Source organism: Typopeltis vanoorti, chromosome 2, assembly GCF_054136105.1.
Source record: "Typopeltis vanoorti isolate ZY-2024b chromosome 2, IOZ_Tvanoo_1.0, whole genome shotgun sequence".
Classification (NCBI taxonomy): Eukaryota; Metazoa; Arthropoda; class Arachnida; order Uropygi; family Thelyphonidae; genus Typopeltis; species Typopeltis vanoorti.
In genome coordinates this window covers 146,641,983-146,664,129 of record NC_143550.1, presented here as the reverse complement: position 1 = coordinate 146,664,129, position 22,147 = coordinate 146,641,983, and the positions used below count along the sequence as shown (strand labels likewise).

Sequence of the window (22,147 nt, the reverse complement as noted above, 5' to 3'; positions counted from 1 at the left end):
GACATCTAGCTTTGAATCCATTTAAGTGCAGTCCATCAGCATTGTGCAAATCTTTCCCCCTCCATCAAACTCATGCTATATCCACAAACTCTCTATCATTGCTGCTTTCCTTCTCAATTTGCCTCTATCATAGCAAGGTAGCAGACTCACAAACTTCACCTTGCTCTTGTTTTTTACTTCTTCCATCAACTCTTTGATATCTTCCCTCATGCAGTATTTCTCACCTCTCAGATCATTGGTTCCTGCCAAAACAATCAATTCTTTTACCTTCTCTTTCTGTATTCTGACAGCATTACTAATTATTATTTATTTTTGCTCTAGAGAAATAAGATTTTATAGCACTTCTATGAAGAACTTTCCTTATCATAGAATCACCATATATAATTATTTGGTTGCACTCATTCTCTCGATTATTCTTACAATTTTCTTTTTGGCTTTGACCTCTTGTTTTTTCTATTTTCACAACTGATCACTTGCCGTTTCTGCAGCCTTATTCTTATCTGCCTTTCCATAACTTTGTTTTGCTACTTTTACACAGTGCTTCACTTTCTTGCACATTTTAATCTGTTTTCTTCTTTTCCTTGATTGCCTATTTAAATTCCTCAGTTCACTATAGAATTCTTTTGATTTTTTTTTTTCCCTTGCAAACAACCTCTCCACATGCCTCTTTGGCTAAATCAGTGTTTTCTGCAGAGTTTGTCACTGAATCTATTATGACTCTTGTCTTCAAACTTTTGTTTTTTTCTTGAATAACATTTTTGTATTTAATCTACATTTCACTTTAAAAGTGGCTCAACTTAAGGGTCAAAGCCAAATAACTCTGAGGAGATCTCCACATCGCCTTTCAGGTAGTCATAGAACTGACTGAAGCTTCTGACCAAATGTCCAGCCCTCACCTTCACATGGTGTGTCTTTTAGTAGGTATCTACTGGGTACTCAATGAATGAGAATTGGCTGGCAATTTGGGACTTAACTGACTTGAAAATTTTCCTTTTGTATTGGCTTAAATCACAAATGCATATGATGGTGCAACATGATGAGATTTCATGCCAGGTGGGACGTCACACAGTTAAACAAGGCCCCTGCTGTTTTTGTCAGGGAACCAGGACAAACACTGAAAAGTTAGCTACCGGAACAAACTCCATCTCAACATCTAGAAGAAGAAGAATAAACCCAACATCAGAAGAACTGAAGATCATCATCATCAAATTCCTGCCATGTACCCTCAAGGGGTGTACAGGATATGATAGTACTACATGAAAAAAAATTACATCATTACTAACGTCCTATCTATAATTTTCCTCCAAATCAGTCTGTTACTTGTCAAGACTCCAACATTATCAGATCTTATATTTCTATCGTCTAAGGCACTTTGTACTGTATCAATCCACCTATATCTTGGTCTTCCTCTGGGTCGTTTTGCTGCCAACCTGGCAGAGAACACTTATTTTGCTAATCTTTCTTCGCCCATTATGTTTAAGTGACCATACCACCTGAGATTAGCTCTGCTAACGCTTTCCTGGATGTTGACAATGTCAAGTTCTTTCCTAATATCCTCATTTTTAATATGATATTGCCATTGATGCCATCTGTTCATGCCTATAATCTTTCTCAGGACTCTCATATCTGCAGTCTCTAGTCTTTGCTCAAGTGTTTTACTTCTGACCCAGCTCTGATCCATAAGTTAAAACTGGTTTGAACACTGTCTTGTATACAGCTAATTTAGTGTTCTGACTAATTTCTCTCTTATTCCATATGAATTTATTCAATTGACTTCCCACCATACCAGCTTTGCTGATTCTGTTGTCTATTTCTATATTTAATTTACCATCTTCAGTAAAAATCGTGCCTAAGTAGTGGAAATGTGTCACTTGTTCCACAGATTCTCCATTCACAACACAGTTGACATTTTCAATGATTCTGCCTATTTTCATTGTCTTTGTCTTTTTATTGCTAACCTTCATACCATATCTATTACAGCAGCTATTCAATTTAGTCAGAGAATCTTGCAGACTTGTAGCAGATTTATTTAGAAGTATAACATCATCCGCATAAAGCAAAGAGCTGACATTAACATCTCCAATTTTGATATCATGTTTAATACCACTTTCCTTCATAATGTGATCCATATAGATAATGAATAACAGAGGTGATAATGTACATCCTTGTCTCACACCAGATTTAACATTAAACCATCTTCCTGTACTTCCTTCAATTCTAACTGCTGACTTACAACTCAAATAAAGACTAAAGTTAAACAAGACCCCTGCTGTTTTTATCAGGGAACCAGGACAAACACTGAAAAGTTAGCTACCGGAACAAACTCCATCTCAACATCTAGAAGAAGAAGAATAAACCCAACATCAGAAGAACTGAAGATAGGAACAATTAATATGAGTATTAATGGAAAGGAAATCGAACTTGGAGAAGAATCGTAAAAGTACCATGTGGACATAATTGGCATTACAGAGACAAAGAAGACAAAAACAGGTGAAATATTACTAAATAAGTATAAGATGCTATTTTCAGGCAATAATAATAATTATTATTATATGGGTATCTCCATGGAGTCAGAAGACTCATTGTGGGAGACCAAACTATCAAAACAACATCTATCATACCTCTTAAACTCATTTACAGACGAAGCACTCACAACTGAGTCAGGCAATGCATTCCATTCATTCACCACTCTCCAAGCAAAAAATCTAGTTCTCACACCCTTGTTAACCACACTTTTCCTTAATTTCCAGGGATGACCTCTTGTTCTTCCATCACTAACACAGCTGCAATATTTCCCTTGCATCAATCTTATAAAAACCTTTAATTATTTAAATGTTTCTATCATATCTCCTCTTCTCCACCTATCAGTCAAGCTCTCAATCTATCAATGTAGGGAGCATTTTTTACACCACTCATCAACTTAGTCACTCTCCTCTGAGCCCTCTCCACCAATTCCTCATCTCCAAGGAATCCAGGAGACCAGACTTGAGTCTGGTCGCCTGGATTTATTCAAATGTGGATAAGTAATTCAAATGTGGAAGTATCAGTGCCTTATAAAGAGGAATAATAACCTTTTTATCTCTGGATGTTAGTATGTTCTTCAATAACCAAGTAATCCTATGTGCTATCTTGGACACCTTAGCAATGTGTCCTCTGAAATTCAACTCCCTATCCATTAATACCCCCAAGTCCCTAGCCTCATCAATCTCTTGGAGTACCGTTCCATCAACGTGGTACACAGCTGGTAATCTTTTAGCCCCAAAATGCATAACTTTAAACTTTTCGAGATTGAATTGACATCCATTACCCTTTGCCCATTTTGCCAACTTATTTAAATCATCCTGCAAACTCTCAACATCGGCTTTATTTCTTATTGCGCTTCCCAACTTTGCATCGTCAGCAAACAACTGAACATCTCTCTTCAAGTCATTTGAATAATGACCAAGGAAAGGAAAGAGTAGGGATAGTATTCAATTCTAGACATGAAGATAAACTTCATTGGAAGGTAGTTTCAAGTAGAGTTATGTGGGCAAACTTCAAAATGGGGAAATGGACAACAAAACTTATTTGTGCCTATGGCCCCACAGAAAGTTCTAAGAATGAAGTGGAGGAATTTTTTGAGTCATTAGAACAGGCAGCTGACATAAAGAAAATAGAAAAAGTGGTTCTTGTTGGAGATCTTAACAAGAAATGAACCTCACCAGGCATATAAGAACATTTTGGGGGGAAATTTGGAGAAAATGGCAAAGCTAATGATAATGGTAAGTATTTACTTGACTTCTGCTCAGGTCATGGATTTTTCAACACAAAATTGTGCACAAGTTCATATGCAGAGATGACACAAGAAATAAGAAAGCCTCATTGACTAAGTCATTGTTGATAGTGATATAAAGCTGGTTCAGAATACAAGAGTGCAGGTGATTTGAAATTGGATCATTACTTAGTACTAAGCAGGATAAAAATGGATATCACGTTGAAAAGTACAACGTAAGAAATGTAAGAAAGTTTCAAAAAGAACTAAGGTTGAGTATCTTTTATAAGTAAATTGTAGACTCAATTATGCAAGCATTATTGAAAAAAAATTGCAGCAATTTGAAAATAAGAACCAAACCTTGCAATCTCATTGACAAACTCTAAAGAAGACATTGATTCCATCCCTCTTGAGGGTGCATATCAGCAAATTGATGGTGTTCCAGGTAATATGAATGCGAAAATTGTCAAAAAGAAACTTGGAAAGAACAGTTTCTGCCAAATAGAAATTGTCATATCACATTTTCACTTTAAGATAGAATAGTTTAGAAAGCATGGGAATATAACAGGGATCTGTGCTTAAGTTTTGTAGATCTGAAAAAAATACATAAGTGCAAAGAGAAAAGCTGTTCAAAATGCAATGGTATAGCAGAACATTATAAAGAATGTGTAGTTTGAGTTGTAAGTCAGCAGTTAGAATTGAAAGAGGTGCAGGGACATGGTTTATAAAATCTGTAAAACAAGAGTGCAAACTATCTCCACTGTTAATTAATCAGTAGCAAAGAAGCAGTGACCATTAAGATTCTACTCCTAATCTCAATTTATAGCAGATCTAACCATTGTTATCTATCTCTAGACACATGCTGTAGAATTGCTTTGAGAAACTTGTGGTTGTTAACATTTCCAGGGCATTTGATGAGATCTGCCATAAAAGCCAACTTTGCAGATTGTCATCTTATTGCCTATCTGCTTTGACCTTTTGAAGCTGGGTTGCCATTTTATCATTGTCATAGTGAATGGCTTCAGATTTTTCCCTAGAGCTTTTTCCCATTCATTTTCTTCTAGATATAACCTTTTCTTATTAGTGACAAGTCTTATCTATAGTTTTGCTGATGATAGTATGCTCCATTCTTTAACAACCTTTATAGTGCACAAATATTCCAAGTTTCAAGATCATCCATAACCATTCAACTTAGTCCTTCTCATTCACTAGTAGGTGAATGTTCTGTTTAAATTGCTGCACAGTTTTTAACACTAAAGCCCCAATTTATCTAACTAGAAATACTGTTCTCATATTTGGGAATATATACCAAAAACTTTCTAGGAATTGAACATGCCTCCAGAAGAGGTCACTCAATGACTTCTCCTTCCTATTTTTTCTTTCAATCATTTGTCACTTGTTCATAGATGTTTCTACTGTCCTTCCTATAGATATTTTCATAGATGTTCTGCCTAACTGGCTTCCTTCATTCCTATAAAAATATGAATCACTGCGAGTCAGGATCTCTTAACAAAAATTCTCATCCTTCTCTTTCATTCCTTCTACCTTTGTCTTTGCATGGTTTGTCTCATACACCCCCCCCCCCCCACCTCCTCAGGGACTACAACCTCTAACTGTTGAAAAAAGAATCACATTACTAAATTCCTTTCTTATCCACTCGCCACTAATGTGTTAATGTCTAGAACAAATGTATAGAACACGTGAACAAATAATTAAAATATTTGGGAGAGGGAATAATAATACTTGATGCATTTTAACATTTGTTGCTGTTAGATTTCAACAAATTAGTTTTCTCCAAACTGCTTCAGTTTTTTTTTTTTTCATAGGTATATTAGAAAACAGTTCTCTTTTGCCAGAAAAATGTAGGAATGAGGTGAGTAAATATTACTTTTAGAAATGTATTAATTTTTTATGATGTATTAAGTTCAGATGCTAATAAGACTAAAAGTGAAACTGTCCGGCTTTTTTTTTATTATGATTTTATAGCTTTATTTTTTTAAATGTCAAAAAAATAAATAAATAAACCAATATTTTGCATTTTTCAATTTTATTAAACAAGAAATTGTAAGTTTTCCAGTGAACTTTAAGTTATCCATTCCTTAGTTCATAATTATCAAATTTATTTCTTAAATTAATTGCACTCTGATCTTGTTAGTAGTATCTAATATTAAGAGAACTGATTTGATTATAATTCTTCTGAAAAAGTATCCATTTGGGATACATTTTGTTTACATCAGGCACCATCATTATTATGACCATGCAAAACATGTAGGCTAAATTAACAATAAAAAACTAACCAAAATCAGATGAGTTCCATTCTATAGATGGCTGTCAAGGATACAGAGCATGTTTCACTATGAACAGAAGTGAACTAGTACCTTTTTCAGCATTATTCCACTTCTGCTAATATTCTTTGACTAAAAAAAAACTGAATGCAAGTAGATCAGTATTTATAGTTCCTGTATATTGTTTTTGTAAGACTGTTTCACAGCTCAAAGTTTTTGAAACAGTTGTACATTTGATGGCCGTTGTGGTCAGTACTTAATGAATCCCCAGAAACGTCCCAAAAGAAGATTTTTGATGTTTCCAGCAGTGTTAGAAATAATGTGCAAAGTACATTATTAAAAGGGACTTTTTTGAACAGGCCTCATGTGATGATAATTATCACAAATTTATTTCTTAATAATGATGAAAAATTTATATTTGAAATTATTAAAAACAACACGTATCTTACAACAGGAATCTTACAACAAGAACTTTCCATCATTAAAAAGTTAATGGAATCTAATAATTACCACCCTAATCAAATCCAACAGATAATTGAATCTTATGTTCCAATACCTAAGGCTTCTTCAACAGTTCGCAGAGTTCCAATCCCCTACATTCCAGGAATCTTAGAACCTGTAGGTAGAATTTTAAAAAAGTACCAATTGATTCCCACTTATATTCCTATCAACAAAATTTCTTCCTTATTGCCTTCTACAAAAGATAAACTGTCATCTCTGTCTTTGGCTGGAGTTTACAAAATTCCTTGTGAATGCGATGTTTCTTATTTTGGACAAACTAACCATTCTGTGGACAAAAGAATTAAAGAACATCAATATTATATTGATTACAACAAACCTCAGAAGTCTGGTCTAGCACAACACAGTATTACCACTATCCATAATATCCAGTGGGATAAAGTTATTCTACTTCATAGATGCAGGTTCAAATATGAACGCCTCTTTAAAGAAAGTTGTGAAGCTTTTTTTACACTGACCGAATTTAAATCGAAATGATTGCCTCTTTCTCGAAGATCTGGGAGACTTTTATTTTATGTAATCATTAGAAAACTAATTATCTTAAATATTAATTATTTATTAATATCTTTCATTTCCTAGCTTGCGACAACATTGTATTTTAATAGGTGATCCACCGAATATTCGTTACTTGTATTCTATTCCTATCTGTTTGTAACACTGAAGATGTACTATTATTTTTAGTACGAAATATCTACCTTATTTATTAATTAAAGTTATTACTGTGGACTTACGTGTTGTTTTTAATAATTATACTATGCCACAGGTCCCTCTAAAAATAAGAATTATATTTGAAATATTGATTAGTTATTCTGGTGTGATATTTTTTGTAATATTTATAGTAAATTGCATAATAGTCAGCCTCATCTCATTGGTCTTTCTACTAGCTTTCTGGTCATTTGTCTTAGTTCTACAACTGGTTAATCAAAGGCATAGCGATTCATCACCATCATTGTCTCTTATTGTGTGTTTGTGACAGTTGAAAAATTTTGATTCAATTATTAATTTTGTAACATGATTTATGCTTTTGTGATAAACCAAACTCCAGTTAAATTAAATTGCACAGTTCATTCTAATCTTTGATATGTACATTAATTTTAATGCTTTCGGTTGAATATTTGGGATTGTTAAAGTATAAAATTCTAATTTTCATTTAAACAGCCACAGTTTTTGCTCCTTTTTTCTTAACACATGAACAAAAGTTATTGTTCATGTGTTACGAGAAAAAAAAAAAGGAGCAAAATTGACTGCAGGATATTCACAATTAAGAACAATACTGAAAGTATTCATAATATGAAAGGAGGACTAACTTCAGTTTAAAATCAAAACATCCTAAAGTTAGCCTTCTTTCATGTGGTTCCTGACTGTGCATATCACACCTTAGTACGTTCTTGCAGACATCTCAGTGTTTGTAATGAGTTAATTGTGGGCCTTCACTGAAAAGATGCTGGCATAGATTATAAATAACAATAGTATGATTATGGAGGTATAGGTCATTTGTAGTTCTTTGACGCCTTATTATATGTCAATTATAAAACAGAAATAAGTATCCTGCTCTTCCTATTGTTTTTTTGATTATTTGTTTGTAAGTAGAAATTCTGGTCATCCTTTATTTTGTTTAAATCTGATTTGTGTTCAACAGTTTTTCTTTACCTTAAGTTGTTTTTTTTTAAATCATTGACTACAGAGGTGAGGATTTTACTCCTTTTCATTTCATGTAAACATCTTCCTTGCTCGAGGCGTGAAATGGCCTATATCCATGTTAAGTCTCCTGTTTCTGCTTTCACTCTTACTGTCAAATGAATGTATGGAAAAAGAAAAATTAGTCAAATGGCAATCTAGCTATATACAAAAGTGTTCAAATTGTTGTTTTTATGGATCTGGGAGTTTGGTTAGGAAGTTGATTAAAGATTAGATCCTGCAGATATTCAAGTTCTGGTACAACATGACAGAATTTCATTCCGGCTGGGCCGTCACCCGGTTAAATAAGGCCCCTGTTGTTTTTGCCAGGGAACCAGAGCAAACAGCAAAAACTCAGGTACTGGAACAAATCCTAAAACCCACCCCAACTCAACATCACCAGAGTTCAAGATTGGTGCTATCAACATAAGAAGCCTGAATGGCAAAGAAATGCAGCTAGCTGTGGAATTCGATAAGTACCAGATCGACATAATAGGACTGAAACAAAAAAAAGACAAAAACTGGTGAGATCTTTCAGAGCAATAAATACAAAATGTTATATTCAGGCAATGACAATCAAGAAAATGAAGGGGTAGACATATTATCATCATCAAATTTCTGCCATGTACCCTCAAGGGGTGTACAGGATATGACAGTACTACATGAAAAAATTACATCATTACTAACTTCCTATCTACAATTTTCCTCCAAATCAGTCTGTTACTTGTCAAGACTCCAACATTATCAGATCTTATATTTCTATCGTCTAAGGCACTTTGTACCGTATCAATCCACCTATATCTTGGTCTTCCTCTGGGTCGTTTTCCTGATAACCTGGCAGAGAACACTTGTTTTGCAAATCTTTCCTCGCCCATTCTGTTTAAGTGACCATACCACCTGAGATTAGCTCTGCTAACGCATTCCTGGATGCTGACAATGTCAAGTTCTTGCCTGATATTATCGTTTTCAATATGGTATTGCCATTGATGCCATCTGTTCACGCCTCTAATCTTTCTCAGGACTCTCATATCTTTGGTCTCTAATCTTTGGTCCAGTCTCAGATCCATAAGTTAAAACTGGTTTGAACACTGTCTTGTATACAGCTAATTTAGTGTTCCGACTAATTTCTCTCTTATTCCATATGAATTTATTCAATTGACTTCCTGCCATACCAGCTTTGTTGATTCTGTTATCTATTTCCATATTAATTTACCATCTTCACTAAAAATCATGTCTAAGTAGCTTAAATGTTTTACTTGTTCCACAGGTTCTCCATTCACAACACAGTTGACATTTTCAATGATTCTGCCTATTTTCATTGTCTTTGTCTATTTATTGCTGACCTTCATACCATATCTATTACAACAGTTATTCAATTTAGTCAGAGAATCTTGCAGATTTGTAGCGGATTTATTTAGAAGTATAGCATCGTCCGCATAAAGCAAAGAGCTGACATTAACATCTCCAATTCTGATATCATGTTTAATACCACTTTCCTTCATAATGTGATCCATATAGATAATGAATAACAGAGGGGATAATGTACATCCTTGTCTCACACCAGATTTAACATTAAACCATCTTCCTGTACGTCCTTCAATTCTAACTGCTGAATTACAACTCAAATAAAGACTAACTATTGCTTGATATAATGCTCCATTGACACCATATAACTGCAGCGTATTGAATAGCTTCTATCTTGGCACCTTGTCATATGCCTTTTCCAAATCGACAAAACTTAAATACAGATCGTTGTTATATTCCCATGCTTTCTCGACTATTTGTCGTAAAGTGAAGATCTGATCCTGACAGCCTCTATTTGGCCTGAATCCAGCTTGTTCTTCACCAAGCTTTTCTTCCACAATTCTTCCCAACCGTTTCTCAAGTATACTTGCATAGATCTTACCAGGAACACTCAGTAGGGAAATACCTCTGTAATTCTCACATTCAGTTTTATTTCCCTTTTTATATATGGGTACTATGAGAGCTCTACTCCAATCATCAAGAATTCGTCCCTCTGTCCAGGCTTTCTGAACTATGCAATGCAGCCACTGTAAGACTTTTTTACCACCATACTTCAGCATTTCTGGTCAAATATCATCTACTCCTCCTGCCTTTCCACATTTCAAGACTTTGATGGCTTTTTCTACTTCAAGTATCGATATGTATTCTTGACTGCATGCCTGGTCAGTGTTTTTTATCACTGTGCTGTCATCACTGCTTGTTTCATTTAGCAGTTTTTCAAAGTAATTACTCCATACTTCAAGGATATCTTTTACTCCTGCTTTCATGTCACCTTTATCATCTCTAAATCCTTTTACAGCGCTCTTTCCTATATTCCTAAGCTTCAACAACCTCCAGAATATTTTGCCACCTTCTTGATATTTATTTTCTATATTCTTGCCAAAGTCCTCCCATGACTTTTGTTTAGGTAGTTTTACACACTGTTTAGCTTTCTTACATTTGTCTCTGTATTCTGTAAGAGTAAAAGCTGACTTATTTGCCAGGAACTTTTGATATGCTTTCTTCTTTTCCTTCACTGCCTCTTTAACTTCTTGTGTCCACCAGGGAGTTCTGATTTTTTTATCCTTGCACACAACCTCACCACATGCCTCTCTGGCAGAATCAATCAATGTTTTCTTCAGAGTTTGCCACTGAATCTCCAAAGTTTGATTCCTGTTCTCAAACTCTTTCATTTTCTTTTCAATAATCTTTCTGTATTTTAGTCTACAGTTCACATCTGAGAGCTGCTCAACTTTTATTCACTTTAAAACTTTCTTACATGTTATTCTTTTCAATATGAAATTCAATTTTATCCTGCTCAAGACTAAATAGTGATCACTTCCAATTTCAAATCCTCTGTACACTCTGGTGTACAGAGGATTTGAAATTGGAAAACATCACTATCAACAATAACATAGTCAATGAGACTTTTCTTATTCCTAGCCTCTTCTCTCCATGTGAATTTGTGCACATTTTTATGTTGGAACATATTGTTAGTAATAACCAGTCCATGTCCTGAGCAGAAATCCAACAGATATTTGCCATTATTATTAGCTTTGCTCTTTTCTCCAAATTTTCCCAAAATATTTTTGTATGTCTGACAATCACTTCCTACTCTGCTATTTAGATCATCGACAAGGACCAACTTTTCCTTTTTCATTGTGTCATTTGCTTTTTCTAAAGCCTCAAAAAATTCCTCCAATTCTACCTTAGTAGAACCTTCTGTGGGACCATAGGCACAAATAAGTCTTATTGTCCAGTTCCCCATTCTCATATTTGCCCACATTACTCTACTTGAGACTGACTGCCATTCAAGAAGATTAGCCTCGTATTTTGTGTTGAATACTATGGCTACTCCTTCTTTTCATTGATTGTCATTGCCTGAATATAACATTTTGTATTTATTGCTCAGAAAGATCTCACCAGTTTTGGTCTTTTTTGTTTCAGTCACCCCTATTATGTCGATCTGATACTTATCTAATTCCTCAGCTAGCTCCATTTCTTTGCCATTCAGGCTTCTTACGTTGATAGTACCGATCTTTAACTCTGATGTTAAGTTGGGGTTTGTGTTCAGATTTCAGATTTGTTCCAGTAGCTGACTTTTCGCTGTTCGCCCTGGTTCCCTGGCGAAAACAACGGGGGCCTTGTTTAACCGGGCGACGCCCCAGCCGGCATGAAATTTTGTCATGTTGTACCATCATTTTTTTATTTTGGTTTAACCAATAAGAATACAATTTGGTCGGCTAAATCCCAAATTGCCGGCCCATCCTCGTTCGTTCAGTATCAAAGTAGATACCCAACAGGGTGCACCACGAGAAGGTGAGGATTGGACATTAGGTCAGAAGCCCTGGTCGGTTCTCCGCATTCCTTTAAAGGCTATGTGGAGGTCTCCTCTCAGTTATACAGCTGTGACCCTTAGCACCTCTTAATAAGTACCAGATCGACATAATTTTTTGAGGCTTTAGAGAAAGCAACTGACACAAAGAAATAGGAAAAGCTGGTCGTTGTTTGGGATCTAAATAGCAGAGTAGGAAATGATTGTCAGACTTACAAAAACATATTGGGAAAATTTGGAGAAAAGAGCAAAGCTAATGAACTGAACGACTTTAGGTTCATGTACCACAGGGCATTAAGGACTTGAATTTGAATGTCTTTAGGTTTTTAAAATCTGGACAGGGGCACATTGCCAAGAAAGTCTGACCTGATACTATAGTATACCAAGAGAATACTAGTAAGAGTAAGAAAGTTGGGATGATGAACCTCAAGGTTGATGCAAGCATATATTATAGGAGACCAAGAGAATTCAGAGTGATAATAAAGATGACAGGTTATTCTTACCCTATTGATGACTAGTCGTTGCAATAGTAATCCTGCTCAGTACAAGAGGAACTGCAGTTCGGACAGTTGGTACATGTACTTGGTGCGAGTGACCAGTGGTGCGAAGCTACCATCCATGGAATTATGGCTGAACGCCTCTAAGTCAGAATCACGTCTAGCCACTGCAACGATACCATTCATGCTTTGCGCGTTAAAAGGCGGCACTAGCCGGAGTTGCCTTCGTACTGTCATGGCGTGATTGCTCTGGTGATGAGGCCACTAGAATAGAAGCAGCTGTTGAGCCTATGTGGCAGCTGCTTCCTATGCCGCACCATTCAGATGTGACATGCGGGCACCAAATCATCTGCAGACGACCTCGATACTGTTCTGGGTGTCGTGCTTAGAAGAGCAGCCGCCATACTGCAGTCTATTGAGAATCATCCTCTGATGAGACTTTAGAGAAAGCAACTGACACAAGGAAAAAGGAAAAAACTGGTCCTTGTTGGGGATCTAAATAGCACAGTAGGAAATGATTGTCAGACATACAAAAATATATTGGGAAAATTTGGAGAAAAGATCAAAGCTAATAATAATGGCAAATACCCATTGGATTTCTGCTCAGGACATGGACTGGTTATTACTAACACAACATTCCACCATAAAAATGTGCACAAATTCACATGGAGAGAAGAGACAAGGAATAAGAAAAGGCTTATTGACTATGTTATTGTTGATAGTTATATTTTCTCCATTTAATCTTGGGAATAACTGGCGGAATTAACAACGCATATAAAGTATATTAATTAAAGGTAACTTTAATGAATAACTTCTATATTTCGGCAACGTCACATTGCCATCTTCAGGAACATAAAGATATGGTATGTGCACTCAGGAACTAACACAAAGCAAATGAGGAAGAAAGCAAGAAACTAATATTGTTCCTAAAGTCCTAATGGTGCCCTCTTGCGGGTTAATTTGGTAGTCTTGGCAGTTGGGCTGAAGTTCTCATAATGAAAGTCTCCCAAATTTGGGGCAGTTTCATGCACCCAAATTTGTTGAGGTTAGGAACGTTTTTTAGAGCTGCTGAAGATTCTTTGAATAATCTTTCATATTTAAACTTGCTGCGATGAATTATTTTTGTTTTCTTCCAACGAATTTTATGGTGGGTATCTAAGGCATGGTCTGCCAGCCCAGAGCGGCTGTACTGGTGAAACCGGATGTAGTCTTGGTGTTCTGAAATCCTGATATTTGTTGTTCTGCCTGTTTGGCCAAAGTAGGACAATTTGCAGCTGCAAGGGACCTGGTATACACCAGGTAGGTCTAGGGGAAGTGGTTGGTCTTTGGTAGAGCGGATAAGGGATGCCAACTTTTTATATGGTCTGTAACAGGAAGTAAGGTCATATTTCAGGTCATTAAGGTCATACCACTCAACACTGTAGTCAACCTCTCATCGGCACTTTTAAAACCTGAAGCACTCATCGCACTTTCACGTGGTCACAATTTTGCCCTAGCGCCTAAAAGGATACTGATGAAATCATGATCCAAATAGAGCGTGGAATTCGCAACCTGCCTAACCATTTCGCCAACAATGTAAGACTGGATGTAGTCGGTGTTCTCACTAAAGCCAAACCTCCAAAATCCAACTTATCCAAAAATGAATATACAGCTCCTACAAGAATTGAAAAACAACAAAAAAATAGTAATCACCAAAGCTGATAAGGGAAGCGCCGCTGTGGTACTCAATCAAAAAGACTACAAAGGTAAGCTAAATTCTTTAGTACTAGACCGTACTACTTACCTCCCCATTGAATATAATCCGACCAGCTCTCAGATTAGAACTATCCACAGACTCCTTAAGAAAGTCACTTCTTGGCCTGTAGAAGTCACCAACAAACTTAAACCTTATAACTCTAGACCCCCCCCCGATTATATGGACTCCCACTATGGGACGCAATGGACATTTTGTTTATGTATTTTTGGGAGTCCAATGATTACCCCACATATAAATTAGCCAAACATTTAGCCAAAACGCTCACACACTACACTGGCAACACACCATCACACATAAAAAACTCAGCTCACTTTAAAGCCAGTATAGAAAACCTCGCACTCCAACACACTGACATAATGGTCAGTTTTGACGTCTCCTCCCTATTCACTAATGTCCCACTCAAAGAAACCTTTGAGCTCATCCAAGCCAAGTTTCCTCCCGATATCTCAGCCCTATTTCAGTTCACAATGAACTCAGGCTATTTCGTTTGGCAAGGAAAGTTCTACAAACAGATAGAGGGGACAGCCATGGGTTCACCACTTTCCCCACCCTTGGCCAATTTCTTTATGGAGACATTTGAAGAGAAAGCCTTAAACTCCGCCCCACAAAAACCCACTATTTGGCTTCGTTATGTGGATGATGTGTTTGCTATTTGGCCACATGGCTCAGACACACTCCACTCCTTCCTAACACACTTAAACAACCAACACCCCAGAGTCCAGTTCACCTTAGAAAAAGAGGAAAACAACACCCTCCCCTTCCTAGACACTTTAATCACCCGCCAGCTTGATGGATCTTTGGTTTTCTCTGTTTACAGAAAACCCACCCACACTGGCAGATACATTCACCAGCAATCCCCCCCCCCCTTCACAACAATATGGGGTGATAAAAACACTATATAACAGGGCAAAATTAATCTGCTCAGATGACAAGGCCCTGACTATTGAACTAAACCACATCCTCAACACTTTCTTAGCCAATGGCTATAACCCCAAAAAAATCCAAAAAATACTAAAACCTGTAAACCACAACCCCCCTCCCCCCTCCACAATAAAGTTTACACCAAGTCTATCACCATCCCCTACACCCAGGGCACCTCTGAGAAAATAACCAATATCCTCAAAAAATATGACCTTACTTCCTGTTACAGACCATATAAAAAGTTGGCATCCCTTATCCGCTCTACCAAAGACCAACCACTTCCCCTAGACCTACCTGGTGTATACCAGGTCCCTTGCAGCTGCAAATTGTCCTACTTTGGCCAAACAGGCAGAACAACAAATATCAGGATTTCAGAACACTAAGACTACTTCCGGTTTCACCAGTACAGCCGCTCTGGGCTGGCAGACCATGCCTTAGATACCCACCATAAAATTCGTTGGAAGAAAACAAAAATAATTCATCGCAGCAAGTTTAAATACGAAAGATTATTCAAAGAATCTTCAGCAGCTCTAAAAAACGTTCCTAACCTCAACAAATTTGGGTGCATGAAACTGCCCCAAATTTGGGAGACTTTCATTATGAGAACTTCAGCCCAACTGCCAAGACTACCAAATTAACCCGCAAGAGGGCACCATTAGGACTTTAGGAACAATATTAGTTTCTTGCTTTCTTCCTCATTTGCTTTGTGTTAGTTCCTGAGTGCACATACCATATCTTTATGTTCCTGAAGATGGCAATGTGACGTTGCCGAAATATAGAAGTTATTCATTAAAGTTACCTTTAATTAATATACTTTATATGCGTTGTTAATTCCATAAACTAATTACCAGTTATGTCTAACCAACGTATAAGTCTTGCTACTAGAATCATAATCTTGGGGAGAATAAAATTGAATTTCATATTGAAAAGAAGAACTCGTAAGAAAGTTTTAAAGCAAATAAAAGTTGAAAAGTTCATAGTTGTGAACTGTAGACTAAAATACACAAACATGATTGAAGAAAAAATGAAAGAGTTTGAGAACAGGAACCAAACCTTGGAGATTCAGTGGCAAGCCTTGAAGAAAACCCTGATTGATTCAGCCAGAGGCATGTGGTGAGGTAGTCTGCAAGTATAGAAAAATCAGAACTCCATGGTGAACACAGGAAGTTAAAGAGGCAGTGAAGGAAAAGAAGAAAGCATATCAAAAGTTCCTAGCAAATAAGTTAACTTTTGCTCTTAGAGAATACAGAGACAAATGTAAGAAAGCTAAACAGTGTGTAAAACTAGCTAAACAAAAGTCATGGGAGGACTTTGGTAAGAACATAGGAAATAAATATCAAGAAGATGGTAGATATTCTGGCAGTTGTTGGAGAAGCTCAGAAATGGAGGAAAGAGGGCTGTAAAAGGAATTAGAGCTGATAAAGGTGACATGAAAACAGGAGAAAAAGATATCCTTGAAGTATGGAGTAATTACTTCGAAAAATTGCTAAATGAAACAAGTAGTAATGGCAGCACAGTGTTAAAAACACTGCCCAGGCATGCAGTCAGGAATTCATATCCATACTTGAAGTAGAAAATTCCATCAAAAGCCTGAAATGTGTAAAGACAGCTCATATTCGACCAGAAATGTTCAAGTGTGAAGGTATAAAAGTCTTACAGTGGCTGCACTTCATAGTTCTTCATAGGCCTGTACAGTGGGAGATGAATTCCAAATGATTGGAGTAGAGCTCTCTCATAGTACCCATATATAAAAACGGAAATAAAACTGAATGAGAGAATTATAGAGGTATTTCTCTATTGAGTGTTCCTGATAAGATATATGCAAGTATACTTGAGAAATGGTTGAGAAGGATTGTGGAAGAGAAGCATGGTGAAGAACAAGCTGGATTCAGGCCAAATAGAAGCTGTCAGGATCAGAATTTCACTTTATGACAGATAGTTCAGAAATCATGGGAATATAATAAAGATCTGTATTTAAGTTTTGTCGATCTGGAAAAAGCACATGACAAGGTGCCAAGAGAGAAGTTATTCAAAACGCTACAGTTGTATGGTGTCAATGGGGCATCATATCAAGCAATACTTAGTCTTTATTTGAGTTGTACGTCAGCAGTTAGAATTGAAGGAAGTGCAGGAAGGTGGTTTAATGTTAAATTTTTGGTCAGACAAGAATGTACATTATCATCTCTGTTGTTCATTATCTACATGGATAACATTATGAAGGAAAGTGTTATTAAACCTAATATCAAAATCGGTGATGTTAATCTCAGTTCTTTGTTTTATGTGGATGATGTTGTACTTCTAAATAAATCTGCTACAAGTCTGCAAGATTCCCTGACTAAATTGAAAAACTGTTGTAGTAGATATGGTATGAAGGTCAGCATTAAAAAGACAATGAAGATAAGCAAAAGCATTGAAAATATCAACTTCATTATGAATGGAGAACCTATAGAATAGGTAAATCATTTCAGCTACTTAGATGAAATGATTGCTTTTTAGTGAAGATGTTAACTTAAATACGGAAATATACAACAGAATCAACAAAGCTGGTATGGTAGGAAGTCAACTGAATAAATTTATATGGAATAAAAGAGAAATTAGTCAAAACACTAAATTAGCTGTATACAAGACAGTATTCAAGCCAATTTTAAGTTGTGGATATGAGAGCTTGGTCAGAAGTAGAACACTTGACCAAAGACTAGAGACTGCAGATATGAGTATCCTGAGAAAGATTAGGGGCATGAACAGATGACATCAATGGCAATATCATATTAAAAATGAGGATATTAGGAAAGAACTTGACATTGTCAGCATCCAGGAATGCGTTAGCATAGCTAATCTCAGGTGGTATGGTCACTTAAACAGATTAGGAGAAGAAAGATTAGCAAAAGAAATGTTCTCTGTCAGGTTGGCAGGAAAAAGACCCAGAGGAAGACCAAGATATAGGTGCCTTATAAGACAGAAATATAAGATCTGATAATGTTGGAGTGTTGACAGGTAACAGATTGATTTGGAGGAAAATTGTAGATAGGAAGTTAGTAATGATGTAAATTTTCATGTAGTACTATCATTTCCTGTACACCCCTTGAGGGTATATATCAGGAATTGGATGATGATGATATTCAAGTTCTGAGAAAAACTAATGGTAGAATCATTTTAAAAATTAAGATATTAGGAAGGAACTTCACATTGTTAGTACTCAAAGATGTGTGGGTGGAGCTGGTCTGTGGTAAACAGAATGGAGAAAATTAGCAAAGCAGGCATTTAATCATGCTAGAATGGCAGAAAAATTACCCAGAGGAAGACCAAGATCTAGATCGATTGATGCAGTTAGAAGTGCCTAAGAAGATGGAATATAGGATCTTGACAATATTAGTGCCCTGACAGATTAATTTGGAGGAATTTGTTAATATGAAGTTAGTAATGCAAACATTTTCACATAATGTACTTCATAGCATCCTGTACATCCATTGAGGTTACATATTGGAAATTTGATGATAGGTTTATAACATTACCGAATTTAGTTGCTTTTTAACCACATTCTAACCCAGTGGTCGCCAAAGGGGGTCGATATGACATCGTTAGGGGTCGATTGGGGTCGACAGAAAAATATAAGACATCATTGTATGGGTAATATTTAATTCGGTTAACTTGGATTACCTCCATGACAAAAGATATGGAGGTAATGACAACGCAATTAAGAGTGAATCGTGGGATCAGTACCTCCATCTTACAGGTCCTATTCATGGACCTATAAGATGGAGTAAGGTCATAAAAATAGTTACTGAGGCCAATCAAGTAGGCCAAAATTACGTATTTACCAATAAACGGAAGTTGGTGGTTCCTGCCGGCCGGCACAGTGGGAGCGAGATTACAACACATGCGTAGTTCTTATTTACTGATACTTACAAGTATTCGATCCCAGTCTCGTTTTTGGGCATCAACATACCAGTGAGCATTAATGTTCTAAAATTCATCAACATACATATTATAATTCAATCGTTATTCATTCACTAACTAAACTTCTCTATATTGAAGAGTTGAGCAGCGCTAGTAGTAATACCAGTGATATTAATACCAGTAGTTTATTAATATTGCTAGTAATACCAGTGATATTACTAGTGATAGTAGTAGTAATATAATAATATATACTATATTTTACATACAATAAACACTGTAACTATAAAATAAACAATCTAAAAACTCACATAAGCATCTTTTTTTGCTTGTCCTATTATAATTACGTAATAGTAAAATATAGGGGGTCGATAAAAATTCAAGAAACGCTTGAAGGGGGTCGACGGGCAAATGACTTTGGTGACCCCTGTTCTAACCCCAAGTTTCTGCTGAAATGATCTCTCACACAAGAAAAATCACATTTCATCAAAAAATATCAGTTTCTCTTTGTGGGATGACAGTCACTCATATTTTTTGTTTGCACAAGCACATTACATCTGTAGGTTGCTAAGTCCTTTACTTGGTGTTCTTTCCAGTTCAGAATGGTATGAATTCGTTACCTGCAATGTTGCTTATACCATACAAGTTCTAAATCTGTGCAACTTATGAAATCATTCTCATATTAGGAAGTCATACACCAAAAATTTCCTGAAAAAAATTCATTCAAAAAATTGCAATTTGGTGAATTGTTATTTTTCCTGTAAACTAGCTCAGATTGCTATTTCAAAGCGCCTTATGTCCTTTCTTTAGGTCTTTACACGAATGTTGCTCCATTGTATTGGTATCCATGATATTCTCCCACTTTCCTCTTAGCCTATAAGAACACATGCAGCAGTTAGTCAACATCCATACACAGTCTACTACAGATCTTCAAAACTCTTCTCTTCATACTTTATTCCACCTACCTCTATTCTGTGGAACAGATTTCTTCATTTAATTTTTCCTAGAACAGCTATTCAGAAAAAGCATTCTCTCTTCTCATTGTAACTCATGCTTCTCACTAATTATGGTGTTAATGACTGCAGTAAAATCTCAGATTTTTCATCAGATAGTTCAAAAGACATTTAAAATATTAATCCCTTTTCTTACATTGATTATTTTTTAGTCACAAGATGTAGTTTTAAATAGAAATTAGGATTCATTATATGTAATTCTACAATCTAAAGTTATTATAATGCCTAATACCTCCTGAAAGTTTCAGAATGCACGTATTTGTTTAAAATTTTAAATCTTAAAAAAAAAAAGAAAAAGTTATGCTTTTTAATTTTGTAATTAGCATTTTCACAGCTTTAATAGTTTATTTTGTGCTTTCCAGGTCCGTTTACTGAAGAATAAGTATTATCCTATTGAAATTGATCCTCATATGACTGTAGAAGAAAAGATACCCCATATAATTGAATGGTAATTAAAATTTCTGGCTGATAAGAAAAGAATTTTCATGTTATTTTTTTTTTCCTTTTTATATTTTTCTTATTACATTATTGTCAGATTACTTTACGTATGTTCTTTTGAAAAGCTTAACAGCAAAAAAAAAAAAGGAATAATTTAGAGGAGACATTTAGTGATGTGAAAATCAATATCAAGATTAACTAAATTAAGTCTGAAACCTTAACTTATTTAGCTTATTTTTTCTCTTTTAGGCTTCAGAAATATAATGCCTATTAAGATCTTTTGCATTATGGGAGATACTAAGACAAGGAGTGATGGGAGCTTGGTTCATCTTTACTACGAGTTGCCTCAGTCCTGAAGGTACTTCAGGCACAAACTTTGTTTGCTTACACTTGGATAAAGGATTAAACTAAATTTATTATATTCTAACCAAGTGGAAAAAAAAAAACTTCCAAAAAGCCTATTAGGACTCTTTCTTCAAAATAATAGTTTTGAACCTGATATCAAACATGTAAACTGTATAACATGAGTTATATAGATTTATCCTGTTTCTGGTCTCCAAAGAGAACTAAGGAGGTTCAAAACTGCTACAGGAATAATGAAAGCTTGGTTTTGTCTTTTAAACAGTGCACTGCTGAGTCAGCTTGTGGCAATATGGATGAATCATTTCATGTAGTGCTAACTTTTTTTCTTTTTTTTTTTAACAATCTCGTGCACAAGAAATTGCAAATCCGATTGCATTAGTGCTGTGTATGGGGGAAGAAAGAAGGAGTCTTGTTTTTTAAAATTGAGATGTTGTCCTTAGGGAAAACTGAGGATGAAACTTTTCAGAGCACAGAAATAGAGGATATGAAAAGGAAGAGAAATTGGTTCATTATGTTTGCAATTGGCCTTAATGCTTTGGCAGTGGCAGTCATATCATTCTAAGAAAATAAAGCTGGAGTTAGTCATTTTTGCTTCTGAGTGTGTTTTGCGTTTGGATGTGAGCAACAGCATTTTGTATCAAAATTCCAAGAGGTAGTTGAAGCTATAATATTATTCTATAGTTTCATAGTTCTTCTTACATATATGAATGTTATCTAGTTTGCAGGATGTATGCTTTATGTTGGAATCATGGTAGAAGGCTGAAATTTTGTATGTTTTGAAATGTCACTACCTTTTTGAAGTGGTAATAAATGTAAGTTGTGCAAATGGAGTGCATGTGAACACTGAATGTGGGTTTGCTGATGTAAGATGTGACTGAAAGTGCAGCGAGTGTGACTAGGTTTTGAAAGTATGAAGCTTCTCAGAGTACAAAATGACTACAGAGCGAAATGAAAAGCATGAGAATTTGAAAGAGTTGGAGGCAGAGATTGGCTAATACACATGGAAGAAAGATGATCAAGTGGCAGGTGGAAAGGCATGCTACATGGAAAGTTTGAAGAGCATTGAAAAATAGAGGCTTAGTAGATATTACTTGTATAGATATTCCATGATATACTTTGCAGAATATGCAAAATGTTGCAAGTGTTTACCAGCAGGACAACAAATAGTCGTATTGGCTATAAGGAGAGTAGTAAA

The 22,147-nt window shown here is 35.8% G+C and overlaps 1 protein-coding gene across 4 annotated transcripts in view; it reads left to right on the top strand.

Annotated features, from left to right (window-relative positions):
• LOC150109506 (cytosolic 5'-nucleotidase 3A-like) overlaps nucleotides 1–22,147 on the top strand; it is a 161,384-nt gene that overhangs the window by 71,351 nt on the left and 67,886 nt on the right. For all 4 annotated transcript variants that reach the window (XM_090413355.1, XM_090413375.1, XM_090413364.1 and 1 more), the window contains 2 exons: nucleotides 5,578–5,624; nucleotides 20,514–20,599. In XM_090413355.1, the coding sequence (XP_090269481.1) occupies nucleotides 5,578–5,624; nucleotides 20,514–20,599 (133 nt within the window). The remainder of the gene's footprint in view (nucleotides 1–5,577; nucleotides 5,625–20,513; nucleotides 20,600–22,147) is intronic.